At 48.1% G+C, this 15,440-nt stretch overlaps 4 protein-coding genes across 4 annotated transcripts; 3 read left to right on the top strand and 1 right to left on the bottom strand.

The window, feature by feature from the left end:
* Positions 1 to 3,047: 3,047 nt before the first annotated feature.
* Positions 3,048 to 4,473, top strand: FSST1_009562 (Bud-site selection protein; the record flags this gene model as incomplete). Its single annotated transcript, XM_083226549.1, has 2 exons — positions 3,048 to 3,233; positions 3,289 to 4,473. The coding sequence occupies 2 exons, from the start codon at positions 3,048 to 3,050 to the stop codon at positions 4,471 to 4,473; spliced, it is 1,371 nt and encodes a 456-aa protein (XP_083085523.1).
* Positions 4,474 to 4,542: 69 nt separating this feature from the next.
* Positions 4,543 to 6,139, bottom strand: FSST1_009561 (cytochrome P450; the record flags this gene model as incomplete). Its single annotated transcript, XM_083226548.1, has 2 exons — positions 4,543 to 5,944; positions 6,021 to 6,139. 2 exons carry the CDS (start codon positions 6,137 to 6,139, stop codon positions 4,543 to 4,545), a joined length of 1,521 nt encoding a protein of 506 aa, XP_083085522.1.
* A 1,205-nt stretch (positions 6,140 to 7,344) lies between these two features.
* Positions 7,345 to 8,832, top strand: FSST1_009560 (thiolase-like protein; the record flags this gene model as incomplete). Its single annotated transcript, XM_083226547.1, has 3 exons — positions 7,345 to 7,475; positions 7,534 to 8,168; positions 8,231 to 8,832. The coding sequence occupies 3 exons, from the start codon at positions 7,345 to 7,347 to the stop codon at positions 8,830 to 8,832; spliced, it is 1,368 nt and encodes a 455-aa protein (XP_083085521.1).
* Positions 8,833 to 11,757: 2,925 nt separating this feature from the next.
* Positions 11,758 to 15,147, top strand: FSST1_009559 (uncharacterized protein; the record flags this gene model as incomplete). Its single annotated transcript, XM_083226544.1, has 5 exons — positions 11,758 to 12,555; positions 12,653 to 12,801; positions 13,031 to 14,096; positions 14,148 to 14,414; positions 14,461 to 15,147. The coding sequence occupies 5 exons, from the start codon at positions 11,758 to 11,760 to the stop codon at positions 15,145 to 15,147; spliced, it is 2,967 nt and encodes a 988-aa protein (XP_083085520.1).
* Positions 15,148 to 15,440: the final 293 nt, after the last annotated feature.

Genomic DNA, 15,440 nt, shown 5'->3' with positions numbered 1-15,440 from the left:
TACTGATTGTGCTCCCTTCATTGATACTCAACAACTGAACCAGCAGCATGGCTCCAGCTACCAGTGGATGTTGGTGGATACAGGCGTCTACACTGCCGAACCGAACATGACTCCACTACAGCTACCGATTTACAGCTCCACAGAGTCTATTTCGTCTCTATCAACTGTTGACTCGATTAAACGTCTTTACATACTTCAATACCGTCCTCTAGCTTTTACTCTGGCAATTACAACTCAAGTATTCATGGAATACCCAAAACTTGTTTATATCATGACAGCCCCCAACGTCTAAACTGCTCAATTACATGCACTTAATTCCCAGCTAGTCTAGAATCTCATTCCCGTCTCACCCCCGGTCATCATCGGAAACCAAACAAGGGTCGTTTGAGACTAGGACATTGAAGTCCTTGAGATGATACAAGGATAAACTACTATACGTAACAAATAGGAAATATTCTTCTTCACCGGGCGTCTAAAGTAGTAGCCATTGTCTAATTAAAGCCGCAACACTGGTCCGTGTTCATATCTGATATCCTCGGTTATGAGACTTTCAACGCGTCACTTTCGAGGATGCCGTGGAACAAAATCCGAGGAACGTGGAACTTAGTTGAACTTGGTCAAGATATTGCGCAGACGTATTCGCTCATAGGTAACCACGAGTCGACTTGAACACAGAGCATTCGTCTTCACATGCAAACTGCCTCTGACAGCCAACCTTCCCAACAATAGATATCTTACCAGGGCACAGCGGCCCGTTTCTTCCAACGTAATCTGCAACATGCTGTAAACGCTCACCAACGAAATACACCTATCAAACCACGGGTGGGTTCACTCTAAGCCCTGAAACTGAGCCTCAACCCAAGATACCCGGTCATGGTGGTGTCTCTAAAAAAGACAAGGTGTGGAATCAGGAAATTCCATCATGGCTCAGTGCGCTCTTGCAAGTCCGGTGCAGAATCCGAGGAGGCTTACTCCGAGGAGAACGAATCCGAAATACATACCGATAAGCAGACCGCTAGACCTATCTCATCACAGGGCAATACTGAACAAGCATGTGAATTGGGTTGGGGCTTCAACAAATGTCTGTTCCTTGTCTCCAACAGAGAAGAAATGAAAAAAATTGGAGTTGAGACATGAATCGCATTCTCATGATGGAATGAACCCCAACCCCCAAAGACGTTCAGCCCTGTAAGATTGACCCCAAAATCACGACATTTGTTGTCTTTTTCTTTTTTGCAGTGATTAGCAAGACATGTTGCCGTCTCAAATCTCTCGTGGCTTCACTGGTATCTCTGGTTTCACATGTTTATCTGCTCTAGAGTTTGCTGAATGGTCCCTTGGGCTTAGATAACGAACAGGTGGATACATGTTGAGGCATCATGACAATGGCCGTTTAGAGTATTTGGGGGTTTGAAACCAACACTCACCATAATTTGTTACGCCATGATACGGTAAGAAACGGGTATCAACGCTTCACAACTTTGCATGGAGTTTCTGTCGTAAGCATTCACTGCAGGGTTACTCCATTTCATCCCCCAAAAGCACTCCATCTCCATGATATGTTGATACCAAGGCCCCCAGATTTCTCCGCCAAACTTACCCGGTTTCGACCGTAATGCTTAGCGGTTCATTATGTCTCGAACAATGCCAAGAATCATGCCTCATCTAAAAAGGGTCTTGTTGGCTAGTTGGTCGGAGATGTAAATTTTGTAACGTCGTATCCCTTGAGCTTTGTCCTAGATAACATGCTAGTAGAGAAGTGGTTGGTGGTTGTATAAACCGGGTTTTGATGTGCGAAAATACTAACTACCCCTACCAAAAATATGTATTTCCTTTTCTTTCTCTAACCCAACCGAAACAGTATTCGATACTGATAATCCATGCTTTGTGATGTATTGTCTGCTCAACACCAACTACCAAGTGGGCCTCCGGACTTTAACTTGCGAGAATACACTCTTTTTTGTTCCCTTGTCAGCGATCCATGCAGTCTAGATCCACACTCGCCAACGACATTTCACTGATTTGATTGATGTTTTATGTCTTTGCTTGCATTGTAACTCTGCCACGGTAACTAATCGGCATCTCATCGAACCGAGCCGCATGGGTAGCCTTTCGGATTATGAGATGGAGCAACGTGCATTGACTTCTAAAAAGTTTCCCGAAAAACAAGGGTCCTGATGATTCTGTTACTTGATTTGCGGCTTATAGTGACAACATAGTCTATTTTGCATGTAAAAGCCTCCATCTTGTCTGGAATTGGGGCTTATATCATCTATACCCGAGGTTATGATGAGAATGCACTTGACTCATATCGCTCTACCAAGCGAAAGCCAATGTCACTGCCAAGAAGTCAACCTTGTAGGTAGAGATGACGAGCTATTAGAAATATTACTACCGAACACTACCGCGGGTATCTTGACATAACAAAGAACTATGAATGACGTATCAACATGCGTATAAGCCTAATATTAAAAAGAGCAGTATTGACATCCTCAGGGAGTAAGTCTCGGTCGATATCCGAAGACGTATAAGTTCAATATTCAAGTCTTAACGGAGATACAAAAGTAGATTGTCGATTGCAGAGAATGCCTCGGTTTGATCATGGAGTTTTAGTAAACTCATGATGCCTCATGTTTCTTCGTAGGCATCATGACTGAGCATTTACACATTAGCTTTACTAACTGGCAATTATCCAGAACTTTGGGCAAGAAAGCCTCCATGGCTACGACTCTAAGAGTAGCAACACATGAGTAATCTGCCGAAATACTGTATTTATTTAGATATATAACGATATAAAAGGCAATTTGGTTCATGTCAGTCGATCTCCCGTATGCATTTAAAGTGAACCCCACTATCGCAATGGAAATGGGTGAAGCAAATGCCGCGGACCTAGCGTTTGTTTTCGCACTATGCTTCACAACCTAATTACCCTACAATCATACAGTTATCGCGTTATCGCTCGCACTCAAAAGTTTTATTGCAGCCGATATAGAACTTTTTGCGACACAGCAGAAGCCATCACCAACCACCATAAAAAAGACCCAACAATGCCGAAACGAAAGCGCGGAGAACCCAATCTCGGGGAGAAGCTTGAGAAGCATTGCAACGATGTTTCCAAGGCACTCAAAGCCGCAAAGGGTCTAGAGCGCCAGCGATACAGCAAGAGACTTCACGAAGATGGAGTCGAGTCCGAGAAGAAGGAAAGATTGGAACGAGAGGTGACTGTTCTCAAGGTAAGGGTCATCCACCTTTATCGCATTCACTTTATTCTGACTTGTGGTTTAATAGTCGCTTGATCTTCACCAAACCGCTCGCGCTCATTTGTACTCTTCGATCCTCAAAGTCAAGGACCTCGCCGCATCACCCCAGCTTCCCCAAGAAATCCGTACTGGCGTTCCCAAGCCCGAACTCACACCCGAAGAACAAGCTGCTCTGCATAATGTCACCAGCGGACTATATAACCGAGAACTCGTCAAGCAAGCTGTCACTCGCGCAATCACCACATTTTGTCAGGCCCTCGACGTTCCTCCACCCGGAAAGGCGAAGCGTGTGCGAAAGTCAAAGAAGGAAGAGAAAGAAGAGCAGCCGTCCGACAGGATAGAAGAGGAGACTAAGCCAGTGGTCAAGGAAGATGTGCGCGCATCGGTCGAGAAGGAAGAGGAAGAGGCCGAATCGGAATTTGAGGGTTTCTCGGATCACGATGATGATCCTACTCAAGAACCTGAGGATATTGATAGTGAGGATGCAGCGGACGAGGAGAAGACCTTGTCAAAATACGATCATTTACTAGGCGGATCTTCAGATTCGGAGGACGACGATGATTTCAACCATGAGAGATACGCGCAATTCAAGGGCAAAGAACAAGTCAACCTCGACGACATTTCCGATGCTGGCTCAGACGCAGCACCCGGTCTCGGTTCCGAGTCGGAATCAGAAGAGGAATTAGACGAAGACGAGAATCTCTCCATCTCGGCATCCCATTCACCACCACCAGCCAAGAAGAAGAAGAGCAAAGAAAAGGCAGCACCCGCCAGACCCGCCACCTCGACTTTCCTACCTACACTCATGGGCGGTTACATCTCAGGCTCCGAGTCTGCCTCCGACGTTGACGTCGCGCCTGCTAAGAAACGTCTCGGCCAAAAACAACGGCAGGCTATCTGGGAGAAGAAATTCGGCAACAAGGCCAAGCATCTGCAGAAACCAGCTTGGGAATCAAAGGGCGGTCGCGATTCTGGCTGGGATGGCAAGCGTGGTGCCGTAGAGGCTGGAGATGGTCCACGAACACCCTGGAAGAAGGGTATTCGTAACCCTCTTGCTGCTAAGCAGGGCGGGGAGAGTAAGCCTGAGATGAAGAGACCGCCGCCAAAGAAGGATGATGAAGGAGTCCTGCATCCTAGTTGGGCGGCGAGGAAGCAGGCCAAGGACGCGGAAAAGACAGCAGCGTTTGCGGGATCAAAGATTACTTTTGACTAGGCGTACATAGAGCATAGCGATACCAGGGGTCAATAAAAGTTGGTTATATATATGTCATGATTCTTTCCGTTATGATGGTGTTCGATGCTGTACATATACGGGCAACCCTCCCTCCATAGGCAAAGTCAAGCTACTTTTGCTCACTCTCTCACCCTTAAACGCAGGCTCAAAGTTAAACAGGGGGACTAATCTCGCCAATGTCTGTACCGCAACCAATTCTGCCATTTTCTTCCCCAGACATACTCGTGGTCCGCCGTTGAATACAGGAAACTCGGCTGCTGGTCGTTGGGTAACAGTCACGTCTCCGGCTGGTGATGTAGTAAGCCAGCGCTCAGGGCGGAAATCATCTGCGTCTGGACCCCATGTAGTGTGCGAGCGCCCCATCGCCCAAGCACACCATACCACGATAGCACCGCCGGGCAAGAGTGTTCCGTCTGGGAGGGTGGTTGCTTGTTGGGCTTGCTTAATTTCGAAGGGAATGGGAGGTCGAAGGCGAAGTGATTCATAGAAGACAGCTAGAGCATATGGTAGTCGTACTGGTGTGAGAAGTTCAGGGTCATTCTCGGTAGAAGGTGTGGCGCTGTCTTCATCTTGTAGGTTTTCGACAGATTGACGTAGCTTGGTCGCTACATGCGGATTCTTCATGAGAAGATATAGTGTCCACGTCAAAGCCTGCGCGACAGTGTCTCTGCCAGCGGATAGATAGTTCAGCGCAGCATCTGCCACCAGAGTCTCATCGCCAATGGAATCGAGCAGAGATTGTATAAGACTCCCCAGTGCGTCAGACTGGGTCTTTCCCTCTTTCTCCTTTCGATCAGCCACAGCACTTGTGACGATCCGTTTGCCGTACGCTTTAACAGTCGCAATTGATCGTCGCATTCGAGTTCCGGTAAACATCTCGGTAACAAACCATAACGGGTTCTGAAATCTCTCAGCAGTAGCCCCAGAGGCGTGCTCAAAAGCAACAGTAAAGTCATCGTCAGCGTGCATCTCCATGTTATACGCCATACGTCCCATCAGCTGCGTCGTCACCTCATGAACCACAGCCTGCAAATCCACCACTTCCTTTGTATCCGTCTTTGATTCAAGAACACTGATGGCTCGATCAAGATACTTTGGCAATCTGTCATTCGTCAAAGTCTTCAAAGCCGCTGCCGAAAGGAACCGTAATCCCGCCTTGCGCTGCAACCTCCAGAACTCGCCGTCAACATTGATGATACCATGGCCGAAAAGATCCCAGGAGCGCTGCTTGAAGAAATCGCCTTTTTCAAAAACGCCTTCGTTGCGGAAGATAAAATCCAGGTTTTGAGGATCGTTGACGATTACACCTGGTGGTAGGGAAGGGACGGTGATGTGAAGGGTTTCATAGCCGTAGAGGCGCTCAACACGATGGAACCAGGAAAAGAGTTTTTGACGAGGTTGAAGAAATATGATTCCGTTCCCTACAAGGGGGAGTGTGTTTGGGGGTTTTCTGTATGAGTGGTTAGTTGACGTTCAATGAGATGGTGATGGTGAGCATAGGGTAAGTTGCGTGAGGGGCAACGAACCTGAGAGACTCGCCATTGCGAGTGATTTGTGCACTTGTTTTCTCCCAAATGTACAGAAACGTTATTGTTACTGCCGTTAGAATGAGTCCATCTCGAAGGTTGACGCTAAGGAGGGCCATGGTCAGCCTAATAGTAGTTACAGGTTGCAAGGTAGAAGTTGTCTCAGTTTCACAGACTCCGAACGAACGGGATCATGATGTAACCACAAATCGACCCATTGAACAACAGAAACTTGTTTGTTTTATCTACAGAGTGTTTCGATGATTAAAATAGATATTTTTGTGAGTATCTTAATTGTTTTGGTAAAAATTGTGCGAGTATTGGCCCTACAGTACTTGCCATTGTCTGGAATATGAGCTGATGTTTTCGCTCCTCGTATTCGCCAACAACAAAAAACGACAACACCTCCAACTACAAACAAACATACAATCAGTATCTAGATAGATCAGCTAAAAAGAAGATCATCGGCATATAAATTCCCCCGTCGGTGGGATTGACATAAGCCCACCACATCAGCGGGATGACGTTGCAACCGAGGGCGCCAAAAACACGTCTAGCCAGGGGCGAGCCAACGAGGTTTCAGCATTAGTTTCACACATCATTAATTGAAAAGTCATCCTAATTCTCGCGTTCGGTTAGAACGATCCGAATATCTTTTTTCTCTCTGAACTGCGCCTGAATGAACGCGTATAGATAGATGCTAACTAAATAGATAACTAAGTCAAACTTTGTTTATCATATGATAATGACAGAATAGGCAGCTCGTGTCGTACTTAAGCCTTTGTCTTTATCTGCATTGCATGGAATTCCCCCTTCGTTTAACCCCTCCAAACAATACCCGAGACAGTACTGTTACATACTTTGCCTTGGTTGCCTCGCTGTTCCCTTTTGGTGTTGTGCTGTCACCATAAACAAATTCCTCCCCTTCCACTTCCACATCAACATCGTGTCCTCTTTTCCCTACCCAATTCTTTCTCAATTACCATCTCTCATACTCATACTTCCCCTCTCTTTACTTCACCCCTGCATTCATCCTGCAGCTACCCCCCTAGCTCTGTCATCAAGATAGCGTCATCGATTAGACTCACGCGGACAAAAGACGAACGAGATAACATACATTATTAACGATTAAACACGTCAACGACATTGTTTTCCCTCAAGCGAATATACCAATTGAGTTTGCCCAACCTCGTTATTTCATCTGGTCTTACTGGAGATAACGTTGCAACGCTGAGTCGCCCACTTGCTCTACATTTATTCTATCGTCTCAACCTTAGAAAGTGTTGAGGACACAAACGCCACAACTCTCACCAAAGCTTCAGTCATGGCAGCTCCGAGCGCATTTGGGGAGCTGGGTCTCTCCATCATTGGCCTCAGTGCCGAGTATCCGCCTCATTCTCTAGATTATACTTGCCTCAATACCCTTGGCGAGAGGTTCTATCCTGATACGCCTTCGTAGGTCAAATTTCCGAACCATGACTGCCTATCTCGCTTGCTAATCATATCATGGTAGCATGCAAAAAGTCCTTACAATCAACAGATACACTGGAATTGACTCACGATCGTCTATTGGAACGCCTGAACACCCTGCCGTAAACAAAAAAGATGCCCCGACAATAGCAGAGCTCCACAGCATATTCCAATCTGATGGCGTTCCACTCGCGATTCGAGCCGCTCGCAAGGCTATTGACGAAGCCAAGATCGATACGCGATTCATCACACACATAGTCGCCACAACATGTACCGACAGCGCAAATCCAGGTTTCGATCACTTTGTCGCAAAAGGTCTAGGCATAACACATGGTGTTGAAAAGGTCTTGTTGCACGGTGTAGGTTGTAGTGGAGGACTGGCGGCTCTTCGAACAGGCGCAAACCTAGCTCTGGGTCATAAAGCACGGGGACTGCCCGCGCGCGTTCTATGCGTAGCACTAGAAGTCAGCACCACTTTGGTGCGCAGTGAGCTAGACAGCATCAACGAGCTGCAGCAGACGAGGATAGGCGCATGCCTGTTCTCAGACTGCGGTAGCGCCGTCGTATTGAGCAATGGTATCGGTGAGCCCTCTGAACCTGTATATGATCTGCTCGGTTGGGATCACAGGACTATACCTGATACAGAGGAAGACCTGGGCTTTGACGTTCACCCAGCTGGTACGTTTTAACCACACCGATAACCACACCGACTGGCCAAGGATGATACTAACATGATACAGGCTGGAAAGTCATACTCACACCCCGCGTACCCAAGCTCACTGCTGCCTCAATTGGCCCAGCTTTCAGTGACCTCAAAGCTTCTCTACCGCAATTGCCCTCGGGCTACCAGAACGCAGCCGATTTTGACTGGGCCATGCACCCTGGTGGTGCTACCATTCTTTCCGGCGCCGAGAAAGTCATGGACATCACACCAGAGCACATGCGAGCAAGCTACGACACTTACATCAATCACGGAAACTCGAGTTCTGCCACAATCTTCAGTGTGATGGACCGTCTGCGCTCAAAAGATATGGATGCCCTTGCGCCTGACGGACGAGTGCGCGATTACGTCGTTGGATGTGCTTTTGGTCCCGGCATAACAGTTGAGATGTGTATGATGAAGCGAAACATGGCCCATAGGACGACTGTCACCGGCCTGCAAACACCGCCAGAGACTCCAGCCGAAACCGAATCGGAGCCAAGTGAGGCCGGAGACGGAGACGAGTGGGGCGCCGAGAACAGCGGGTCTCCGGCTGAGCGGAACTCTGCATCTGCGTCTGAGTCGCAGGATCAGTATACGAGGTTTGTTACTGAGTCGTTAGAACATCTAGATCTCGATTAGCATGGCAAAAGAACGTGGTGGGTTACCTCGATTATCGGAATGAATTAGTGGTCCATGTGTTTGGACATGGGCAAAACAATATGATGGTAGAAATAATGATGCTTCGTACACTCGTACGTTTATTACAAGACGATCCACCAACTGATTCCAGATCGAGCCACTTGATACTTGCTAAAGATGCCAAGAACTGAGTCAGGATAATAATATCCAACAGATACATGTCATGATAGTCTCAGGAACCTGCCAATGTACCCTAGATTGCGAGGCTGCCAAGAAATAGTTTCACTTGTTGCCGAATATATTACCAATTTCAGCGATATCCGCTTTCGGATATAGTAAGGGAACTCATGGATAACATGACACATCCGAGCATGTCTCAGTCCATTGTTGAGCACTGTTGAAGTTTCGAACGCGAATCGACCCAAGCTGCTGGCTGGCTTGGCTAGACCATCTAATTTCTTGTGATCCCTACAGCTCCATGGTTGATTTGACAGAAACAATGGATGACCCGGCTAATAAACAATGACAGTTTATTGGTTCATAAGGATCTTGGTGATCCTAGCGGTCTGTTCGCATATTAGTTGGGGTTTAACTTAAGATCGCTTGGCAACTCATGATACATGTTTATCGCGCCCTCACTTTAACGCCAACAATCAAAATCCGTGCAGACCAGGGTTAGAACCACAAGCGTCAGTCGACATGTAAGGGGAAGGGTAAGAGGGTCCCGTGGAGAGAAGGGCGCGAATGACAACAAACGTACCCTGAATTGTCTAGAACGTCTTTGTCTTGGTGTCTTCCTATACTGGAATCGTAAAACAAAAAGACTGGCCCAGCAGGGAGTGCACTCGCTGTATGAGGAATCGCTATGAGTCATGAAAAGTAAGTTACCGAGAGTCCTCCACTCTGACGTGAATAAGATCGTCCAAGCGCGTCCTCGAGGCTGAAATACCTTGACAAAGGGACCGCACCGGTATCTTCATTTCAGATGCCGAGGTTAGTGGATGTTTCGGCAATAAAACAGACACGCTAACCAGTAGGGTATATTCCTCAAGCACAGTTTTGAGCTTGGTCGCTTAATCGTCTGTTAATATGACTTTAGCCCAACCTATCAGTTTTGACACATTCATCCTGAGCCATCTTGACAGTTTTATGTCGACGGTTCAGGATGCGTGCATAAGGTCGGGGTAACATCGCGAGAAGCAACCTTGAAATGGGCTAGCTGCCGCGGAGGCTGCCAAATTACCGGTAAAGTAGTAAGTATAAGAGGAATATGGGGCTTGCCGTGTCGTATGTAACTTACATCACCAGAGCTGTGGAGACCATCTGGGTGGATTCTGCCCCATAGTGTTCTCAGCTTGAACTTGCCAAGTGGGCGAATTGATCAACCGTTCCACCTCGTGGCATCGACAACGCTAAGGCTCTCTGACCATGTGTCTGTGTCCCTTGTGCGTCTGTGTCCCTGAAACATGCCTTTATCGGGATGGGACCCAAGAAACAGGATGAGGATTGACTAGTCAAACGGTTCATCGAGTGAGTTCATGGCCAACTCAAAAGCCACCGACTGACCCAAAAGTAGCACCCAATCAGAGATGAGTGGGAAGCATCCATACAAGTCTCGAAACAGGAACTCGTCTTTTGAGAGTTGAGAAGCACCCTGTGGCTTGCAGATTTGACAACACGGTCCCCACTCACACTAGCATGGTAGTTGGTGAAGTTTCCCGCAGATAGTTGACGGTGACATGACTATCATAGTGACACGAGCCGGGTTCAAGGCGTATGGGAAACGAACGTGGTTTTGTGGGTTTAAGCTCTCGTGCACGGCGCGCAAAATGGCTTTCTGGCGGCCCAGCGATGGGGATGAGGCTTGGAGTTTGAATTCGAGAAGCGAAGCTTACACACATGGCTTTCCGCGGACGATCTTTCGACGCTATCGAAACACACGGTTCCATGGAAACTGGCCCTTCGAGGCTTTAAACTGGTGAGGTGAAGATCTAGTCGCACACCTTGTTCGAAATCCCCGATGTGTGCAGCAGCGGGGGTGGCACCAAGTGTCTTTGAAGCATAGACAAATACTCAGTGGCGTGCGATACCGGCCTGCTCGCTTCGAGACCGCGCTATATACAGTTGACGTTTGGTCGGGCAGCTAGGGTAAGGATACCCCTTAGGGAAACCGGCAGCGCACAGCTGAAGAGTCTGTGCCAAGAGAGTATCAAGACTGTGACTGAAGCTAAGCGTGCGGCGTGCGGCGTGATAGGAGGGCCGCGTTCCAGGGAAGCTAGAGGGTGTCTTCAATCTCCACATGTAAGGCAGAGAGCATGGGCGTGGGCGCTCTGAAGAGTTGATAGTCGAAATGCTCAGTGCCTTTGGGCAGTTGTTTAAGTTGAAGGAGTTCCCCTGGGCGATTGTGGCAGAAATGTCCTATACCACCATCGACGAATCGCAAGCGAAGAACATATCAAAGGATTATACGAAAGCCGAATCGACATTCGCTGTATCAACTGAACAATTAATGAATGTATCTTCAGTCAACGCTTATCAACACGTCTGCCACTGAGAGCTGCATAAGTACCATGACAGCATCGACATAGCAGGAACTCGCCATTTCCTCTTCAGCAATCAGTCGACCATTGGGCAAAACAAAACTATTCAAGCTTCGGCACCCGCGGAGCTTTGTTACAAGCTTAATAATCGATCGCTCAACTGACTGGGCTGGATTGGATTGGGTCGGCTCCGAGACTATACTGAATCCTTGCGGATCCGGAACATCTAAGAGAAGAGGCGTCTGGTTCGGTGCGGCTGAAATTTCCTTTACCGGCAGCACTTGAAGCTTGGCATTGCAACGAAAAACCGGAAATACGGACGAAAAGTCCAATCTTGGTTTGAATGAAGACTGAGGTTGAGGATTATTATTCTGTCTTTGGTGTGATGGAAGGAGACTTGGATGAGGGAGGAGTTCGAGTTGCTGAAGCCGACGATTTCCACAGTAGGAACATCCATTCCGCTCCTGCCGTTGGGAACTATATGGGTCACGTGGAATCACCTTTAGGCCGTCAGTACCCTGATACGCCCGGACCTGGTAATAACGACGGTGGCACCTGGCGTTGGCATAGGCGAAGGTCACAGCGCCCCGTCCCTGTTCCTACCGTACAGGGACAAGTTCCAGTCGCTGTAGCCCCAGACTCGACACCCGGACACTTCGCCCAATTCGCGTCACCATTAGCAGTTCGCGCTCACATTCACCCTCAGACTCAAACACATTTTCAGACTCAGGCTTATTCATATCCTCAGACACCAAATACACAACACGCTCATCTTCAATTACAGCACGAACAGATACTATTTTCACATTCACCTCATTCTCACTCGCCACTTGTCGATAATTCCGCCATAGTAAATGGCCATTTCGGTACCATGGAGCAGATTGAGACACAAGCAAGCGATTTGCGATTCCTTGCCCAAGTACCGGTTTTGAATCCAACCTCAAGTCCATCTCTGGGCCCCGGCTCCGGCGCCGGAAGAGGTGGAACTCCTGCCCGAACCCCCGGAAGTGCCGTGGGAACGTCTGCAGGTGCTGCTATTGCTTACGACAATCAAGCCAGCCCAAGTTCCGCCTCTGTCGGGGACAATTCCGCCCACGGTGCGAGTGCCTCCAATAACAAGAGGAAGTCAACAGATGATGGCCAAGGCAATGTTGGGAAACAGTCGAGAAGTAAAAGAAACAGAGTAAGTCCACTTCATTCGCTATGTCAATATCCTGTCCAAGATACCCAAGAATCAAGATCAGATGAGACAAGGGGCATGTGAGATGTGACCTTTTCAGACGATAAGAAGAGGGCCAAGACGAACAACGGAGGCGTGGTTCATCAGCACAGGACTCGACGACATTCGCCTATCGAAACGTTATGAGTCTTCCGACGTCAACCACCTCGGCTTCCTTGTTGCACCACATGGACAGACCCAAGCTGTCGGGTCGCCCACATAAACCCCCCTGTTCTCTTTGTGATTACTATGTCAACACATCAACCCACTACAATACGAGGTCACTTGGCTAACACGCGGTCTTCCTAATGGTAGTATATATCAATAGCATGGTCAGTACAACTCCTCGCTGCGTATTCTTATCAATGCCATTGGCGCGTAACACAGTGGCGCATTCGCGTCCTTTGCTAAGGAAACGATTTTGACTGACAAACTACAGTAACGAATGCAAGAGGCGCAAGATAAAGTGCAACGGCGAAACTCCTTGCCAAAGATGCGGCAACCTTAATCTCGCCTGCCTTTATGCCCCCAACTGCTGTTCTGGAAACTTCAAAGAATCGGACGAATTCAAGCAGGTTACATCACAGCTTGGTCGGCTTCAAGAAGAAGTCGGCTGGTTACACCAAACAGTCAAGACCATGCAATCCGAGCCCGCCCGTTTCCCTTCAATTGGTGATCGAGCAATGGCCCATAGCCATGGCGCATCGACGATTACTCATTCACCTTCTCATAGTTCTGCTTCATATAACCGCAATGATGGTTCAAAGTATGGCTCGTTCCGAGGCCCGACAAGCATGGCCTTTAGCTTGGATGTTGCCAACAACACCATTAACAACATGGGCTACAAGGGTATTTCTGATGACGACCAGCATATGAACGAAGGGCCGGGTGCCATGTCCATGCGCCCAATGGATCCCCTCCATGAATTTGACAAGGACGAGATGGTTCGTCTTTGCCGTCTACACGAGGAAGAAATAGGAATTATGTACCCGGTGCTAAACATTCAAAGTGTTATATCCCACGCCAAGGGCATGGCGGCTTTCCTTGAATCCGTTCGGCAGCAAAACCCCAGGGAACTCATCAACGACGACAAGACTCTACAACTCAAGATCATCATGTGTTGTGCCCTGGTAGTTGAAGAACATGGGCATAGCGACAAGGCGATTCGCTTGTTCGACAGTATGGAAACAGTACTCAACAGGAAACTCATGGCCGAAGCCGCCGATGTTGGAACCATACCGATACTGGCTCTTGTTGCTGGCTACCGGTTCCTATCCAACGACGAAGTTTTGGCGTGGCGCGTTATGGGACATGTTGCCAGATTATGCTTGGAGCTTGGCATTCATCAGAGAACAGGCCTGATGAGGATTCAGGATGAAGAGGAGCGAAAGAACGCCCTGGTTAGCTTTTGGTCAGCCTATGTTCTCGATCGCAGGTGGGCCTTTGCGACTGGCCTTCCTTTCGTCGTTCAAGACGAGGAGATCGATACACTGCTTCCGTTCCCTGTTAGTACCGGATTCATGCCACGTATGGCAAGTTGGCTAATAAGAGTATAGGAGGAATACCCATACCTCGTCGCCATGATTACATATTCCCGCATAGGAGCAAAGGTGTGGCGACAGGTTGCTCATTTTGGGCCGATTCTTGCGCGCGACGTACGTTCCGAGGAGCTGGAAAACGTTGATCAAGAGCTGCTACAATGGTATGAACAGATTCCCGAAGAGGTCAAAGTTCGTAACTGGGACAAAGAGAAGCACATTACGTCAACACCGTCGTATAACCTCCAACGGTTGCGAATCTGGACATACCTGCGCTTGAATCAAGTGAGTATACTGTGAGGAAATTTGCATACACACTGACAATCATTAGATGCGAATTTGGCTCTACACGCCTGTTCTTCATAGCGCCACAAGCATTGTGGCACACCCTGCACAGTCAGAGCGTGTTGTGGACATTGCCAAAGATACTATCCGCTATCTCAGCCATTTGAACAACACAACAAACCTATACAGGCGTGTGCAAGTCTTCTACCACCAGTTCCTTACATCAGCTATCGCCGTCGTTTTCCTCGCTTCCGTTCACGCCCCAGTCCGGTTCAGTGCTAATTGCCGCGAGGAGTTCTATATGGCTTTGGAGCTGGTGAAGGATCTCTCCGCTAAGAGTTGGGCCTCACAGCGGCTGTGGCGGACAATTCGATCGCTCAAAGACGTGGCACCCCGATTTGGATTGAACCCTGAGGACGATCCGCAGTCAACAGCTGCATTGGGAATGATAGGGCTTGCGCGAGGCCACATGGATCAACAACAAACTTTCCGTAAACCCTCAATACCAGGCCAACAATCATCAACTGCGACACCAGATCCATTGGCTCAGAACGGATCGCGTATCCAGGCCGAGATGTCTCGCATGTTTGAAGGGTATGTGGGCTTGAATGGCTTCCAATATAACGAGAACGATGGTCAAGGACAAGGCTCCAACAATGAAGTATCCGAGCCACCGAATGGCATGTTTGGAATCGACGGTACGGTCTTTCCGCAATTTAAGGACATGTATTAGCGATATACATTACGAAAAGGTAGATGATTATAAATAATACTCTTTAACTCGATTGGCCTTGATGTATTTGCTAGCATTATTGCAAGTGACGACCAGAAGGAGGAGCTAGCAATGAATAGTATAATAATAGTAACGAATGACTGCATTTCACCTGTTGGCAGCCTCTAGAGTAGAGTTGGCTAGCATCACGCCTGATAGTTCTGCGGCTAGACACGATACAGTGAATTTCGCAAGTCAATTTAAACGGGAATTGGACAACTAGAGAAGCCATCAACTCTATATGCCAACTTGTT

This window comes from Fusarium sambucinum, chromosome II (genome assembly GCF_050947815.1).
Source record: "Fusarium sambucinum isolate potato_lamoka chromosome II, whole genome shotgun sequence".
Lineage (NCBI taxonomy): Eukaryota > Fungi > Ascomycota > Sordariomycetes > Hypocreales > Nectriaceae > Fusarium > Fusarium sambucinum.
Note: the sequence above shows the minus strand (reverse complement) of the source record. Positions and strands in the feature narration are given on the sequence as shown.